This window comes from Embiotoca jacksoni, unplaced genomic scaffold (genome assembly GCF_022577435.1).
Source record: "Embiotoca jacksoni isolate LCO1_2020_lvr unplaced genomic scaffold, fEmbJac1.0.p SCAF_34, whole genome shotgun sequence".
NCBI classification, from domain to species: Eukaryota; Metazoa; Chordata; class Actinopteri; family Embiotocidae; genus Embiotoca; species Embiotoca jacksoni.
In genome coordinates, this window is record NW_027185386.1 from 2,366,718 (window position 1) to 2,372,090 (window position 5,373).

The 5,373-nt window shown below is 45.9% G+C and overlaps 1 protein-coding gene across 1 annotated transcript; it reads right to left on the reverse strand.

Moving 5' to 3' along the window:
* Positions 1-527: 527 nt before the first annotated feature.
* Positions 528-1,361, reverse strand: LOC138207891 (phosphoinositide-interacting protein-like). The gene has a single exon (XM_069165461.1). It carries the CDS (start codon positions 1,117-1,119, stop codon positions 712-714), a length of 408 nt encoding a protein of 135 aa, XP_069021562.1. The 5' UTR covers positions 1,120-1,361; the 3' UTR covers positions 528-711.
* Between the last annotated feature and the right edge of the window lie 4,012 nt (positions 1,362-5,373).

Genomic DNA, 5,373 nt, shown 5'->3' on the forward strand with positions numbered 1-5,373 from the left:
GATGGGCGGTAACTCTGCAGGGTTCTTCACTTCACGTCACGTGATCCCTTATTAATATCAAATATATCGACCATCGCCGTATTAAACACAGTCTGCCGGGGCGGTGAGATGCACCTTGAGTGGACAGATGAATATCTCATGCCGGGTCTGAAACGTCATGTCACCTGATATGTAAATCACATGAAAATGTGCTTTCAGGTCACACCAGTCAAATTCGCAGCCTTTACATAATTCAAAGACGAATTCATTCAGATTCAAAGCATCCCTTTGGTTGTTTTTTTCAGTTCCACAACAAGGACCAAAACGAGACACAGTAAAAAACCGGGAAGTAACAATTATAAGCTCTCACAACTTTTAATTATGCATGAATTGGCATATAACTGTACCGCAAAAGCATTAGGAGCTCCCTCATGTCCACTTTTCCTCCTTCATAAATATTCACGAGGACACTTTGCGTTCTGGCATCGTCCTCGCTAAATTGCGTGTGAACGTGTGAATAATTGCATTTCATACGGCGCGTTGTCGTCCTTTTGTGCTCCCGCGGTTATTAATGCAAAAAGTCGTCATGCACACTCGGGACTGAGATCGTCAATCCCGGACAAATAAAACAGAAATGTCACCAAACAAAAAATATTTTTCCACGAATCCCATGCTGAAGAAGATGAACTCCCTTCTTCTCCCGATTTACTTCCAAAACCTCACGAAAAGCTGTCAGAGGTTGAACACCGGGGGCCGGTAGTAGCTGGGGGGCCTCCTCATTTTGGAGCACTTCCTGTTCTCCTTGGTGATGGGGATCAGGACCACGCCCACCACGAAAACCATCAGCCCGATGGACAGCAGGGCCGGTCCCAGGATGTTGGTGACCTTCTTGCAGTGGCCGGCGAAGTACAGGCCGCTGATGATGATGCCGCACGCCAGGAAGCTGCCGCCGGTGGACATGAAGTGGATGGGGAACCAGAAGACCTCCCGCTTGCTGGGGGCCGCCTCGGTGGTCCACAGGGAGTCGCTGTGGGACAGCGTGAACACGGTGCTCTCGGTGCGGCTCGGCGGCGTCAGCTGGTCTTGGGACTGGGAGAGCGTGCACTCCCCCAGGGGGATGTTCTCCGGGCTGCCTGGCATGGCCTCCTGGGGGGTCTCTGTGGAAGTAAAGAATCTATCTCTGTTAATAAGACCATCTTTACGTTACAAAAAAAATGCACAAAACTGTGACCTGGAAGTCACATTTGAGCACGTTAATCAAGCTGAAGCTGAAAATGACTTCAAAAATCGCTGTTAAATGAACTTTTTCTTTGAGGAATGACACATTTTTTCTCTAAACTCGTCATTTTCGTCATTTTTAAAACCACCGCTCGAACACAAATTGCTGCTTTTGCCTCCGGAAATAAGGTTCCCACCAGAAAAAACTATGACGTAAACAAGAAGACAAACACCTACCTTTAAAATCTGGATCAAATATCCCTGTTTGTGAAGAATCAACAATAATTTTAAAAGCCACTTAAAGGTCAGAAAACATCCCAGAAATCAGAAGGAGAAGCTGAGAAGAAGATTTCCGTCCCACCGCGCAGCCGGATAAAACCAGTAAAAATGCTGGCGATGAGCAACCATCTGCCCCCCCCCCACACACACTCCCCCCCTTTGCTTCCTCCACCTCCTCAAGAGATGCCACTGACCACCATCGCCTTACCATCGTCCACTCTGGTAGGCGGACTGTCCTGATGCTGCATCTAGAGCGAGGAGCTTCCCTTCGGGTCCCCAGAGGATATCCATGGACCCCTCCCCTCCCCTCCGCCCAACCTCCCCCCCAAACCACTCTAAAATGATCTCCAAAGACTTCCACAAACAGCTTGCGTGATGACTTGTTGTTGTTGTTGTTGTTTGTCTGACATTTTCCAGAGTCAGGACAAAAGAATGTCTGCTATAGTCTTTCCACACAAAGCGCAGCAGGGCAGGGCAGCGGTGAGGAAATGGCTTCTCTGTTATAAGCCGGATTGATGCGGCGAGCAATCACCCACACGGAGACTTTCCAATGCGGCCTGGTACGTTGGCACCGTATTGATCCCAAAGTACCCCCGCAGCAATTATCTGCAAGTTGTAATTTTCCTCACTGAAACATGAGATCGATGCGATCGGGGCAGCACAATTAACCCTCAGAAATATGGAGGAAATGGTACAAAACTTTTGCTCAAAATTAGGGAATTTTTTGGTTGTTGTTCAGTTTCTGTAAGGGGGGGGGGGGGAGATGGGGGGGATGGGGTGGGGGTGGGAGGGATGTTGCTGCAACATTACACTCCTGCTTCCATCAAACAGCCTCCTGATTTATTGCATTTGTGTCTTCGCTGCTTTGTGTTTTCTTTGGGAAAAGACACAAGTGGCAGCGTGTGGCCATCGACCCGAACACGAGCTCACACTTTAACGCGATGACGCTCCGCAGAGAGCTCCGTGGCAGCGGCTGCTGCTCAGCACAACGCCGCGCCTCCTGCCTGATTTCATTAGATCGCCGTTTAAAACGCACCGTCCCGTGGTGCAACGCGGAGATGATCGGAAGCTGTCGATACCTGCGATGAGCCGCGCCGTCCGGCAGAGGGCGGTGCCGACACGCGGCTCGGCCCGCGGGTGAGCGTTGGGGCCTCAGCTTTGCTGTGTCATTAGCTTTTGCGTGTGACGTTTCATAACTGGTTAATTCGGTGTTTTGGTCATTTACCTTCGTTCGTTGCGACATGCCTTATGGATCAAAAGTCTTCTATTTTGCAGCCACACGTGAGAAATGAATCCCCCGTCCGGCGGACTGATGCAGTGTCTTGCGATGATGACGTGCCGAATTCTCTTTAATGGTCCGTTTAAGTGGGTTGCACCCTCTTCACTGGATCACAGTCGTGTGAAGGTGTTTTCCACCGCAGGAGGATGAAGAGGAGCTGCAGACGGTCACGTGACTCTGTGTTTTAGATGTTTATCAAACTCATGAAAGCATTTTCGTAACATGCAGGACTCTAGTTTTCAGTTTTTAAAACAAAAAATACTCAATGTTCTTCAGCTTCTCCATTGTGCAGCCCTGTATCGTGTCAAATGTGTGTAGTACACCCGTCTGTCCACTAGAGGACACCGTGTCAGTGTCACGCTTCGCCTCGCCCAGGCGTGAAGAGCACACGCATGTTTAACCGGGGTCGAAGACGGAGGTCATGTGACTTTGACGAAGGACAAAGAGTGATGAAGTCTGAGTTTGGAGGCGGTCGGGGGGGAAGTTGGATGGAACCGAACACATTTCTTTTAAGCAACGTAAGTATGTTATGAACATAACGTAACGTATGTTAAGTAACTTTACTTATGTAATATGACTTATTTTAATCCCAACCATGATCTTTTTTCAATTTAACCATGTCGTTTTTGGTGTACTTTTTTTTAATGAAATTTTAATGAAATAAACATTTATTTCATTAATTTGGACCCACTGACCTCCATTCAGATTATTTTGGGGATTTTAATCATGATTTACAGCAAGTTTTTCATTCGTGATATTTCATGCAAGAATTAAACCATCTGACACTAAAAGCAAGAAGTGAAAGATGGATTGATGAACTTAATTTAAATGTCAGTAACTGTGCGAGACAGCGGGACTCACCTCATTTATCTAATAGCCCTCATCTATTATCATCCACTTCACACTCAGGACCGACTCTAACATTCAAATTATTTATCTTCTCATAACACAAAAATGTAAAATATACTGTAATTAGGATTGTCAGACTTGTGCCTGTGTTCAAAGAGACACTTCTGTCATATCACTTTATGGTGTTCAAAAGTTTAGAGTTAGAGCCAGTGTATTGGTAAAGCAAACTACAGGTATCAGGCTAATCCGGTTTGATAATACAAACACTGAGGGGTTTCCAGGGATTAGAGCTAATAAGCCTCGTCTTCCGCTGAGTTTGTTGGTTTGGCGGAGGGTTTTAAGGACGGGTTTGAAATGAACTGTGGACTTTGAGGTGCAGCGTGCGCTCACACCCTCTCGTTAAAGCCACCAGAACTAAGATGCTCTAACAACTCTAACCCTTGCAGGGCTTTTTTTTTTTTTTTTTTTTTTTTTTTCTCGAGGTTTTGGATTAAAACAGGAATACTTTTTGGCCAAATGAAGCCTCACGCGGAGCCTCGTTAACTCCTGAGCAAATATCAATGAAAAGGCGTGCAGCAGCTCATCTGCAGGTCTGCAGACAAATCTCACTTCAGGAAATACACCGCTGGTTTATTAACACACACCGAAGCCCTTTTTCTGTACAGGTGACCTTGCTAAACTAATTAATCTTCTTTGCATATTTACAGTTTTTTGTTGAGTAATCCCAGAGGAGCATCACGAACAACTGTAGCATAAAGGCTCCTTTTCCCTCCTTGTCCTGCAGAGACAAATGTGATATTCAGAGTTCTCTGAAAGGTAAACACCAGCCGCTAATACTTTTATTTGATATCAAATGATATCAGATTTTTCCCCTGAGAGATGTGATGCACACGAAAAAACATCAGTTTGGCCATCGTTCTTTTTTTCCATCTGTTGAAAAAGAATAAACATTTACCAATTAAAATGCAACTAAAAACGTGGATTCTCTAAATGTGTACTCAGCTGGATCTCTCCATTCAGTTTTCACAAACATTTTTCAGGGTTGAGAGTGAAGGCATGCTTTCACTCTGTGCCCATCCTTTTTTGGGGGGGGATCATCTCAACAGCTGAATGCATTAATGTGCACGGCCATCCAGGGGATTCAGAGTAAAAATAGTGCCCATAATACGTGCAGTGAGAGAAAAAGGGCCTCCGGTGGTCCTTGGACTCTCGTGACGTCAATGAACCCGGACCTCTCCTCCCCCTGCTGCGGCATGTCAGAGGTGCTGGAGAGGCAGGCGGCGCTGATAGAGGCTGTGGGAAAGAGGGGCGGAAAAAAAGATGTGGATTGCATAAACAGATCAATAAACAGATTTGTTTTCCCAGTCTGATAATTGGAGGAAGAAGAAAACTGTGCCGCCCTCCTGCTGCTCCAACGCTTCGTGGTTTCTGGGTTTCTGGGTTTGTTTTTCGGTCAAGGTGGAGATGTGGGAAGGTGCCGATTGACTGGACGCTGGTGAGAGACAAAAGAATTCAGTTAATTGTCTTTTTCTGCACTCAAAAAAAAAAAAAAAAAAAAATCCCAAAGGTAAATATTCTTTTGAATCCATCTACGTCGAACATCCGGCTGCGTTTTGAGCGTAATTGTTCACGTAATTTGCCGATACTTCCACTAGAGGGCACACCAGAGAACTACGGGTATAAATCTCTATATTTGCATCATGTAAACAGAGAACAGCGCTAATGCATCATTCTATTGGAAATTGCTCTGAGTGGACCGGTAATTGGTA

Coding starts and splice junctions, on each gene's coding strand:
- LOC138207891 (XM_069165461.1), bottom strand. CDS start 1,119: ATGCCAGGCAGCCCGGAGAACATCCCCCTGGGGGAGTGCACGCTCTCC.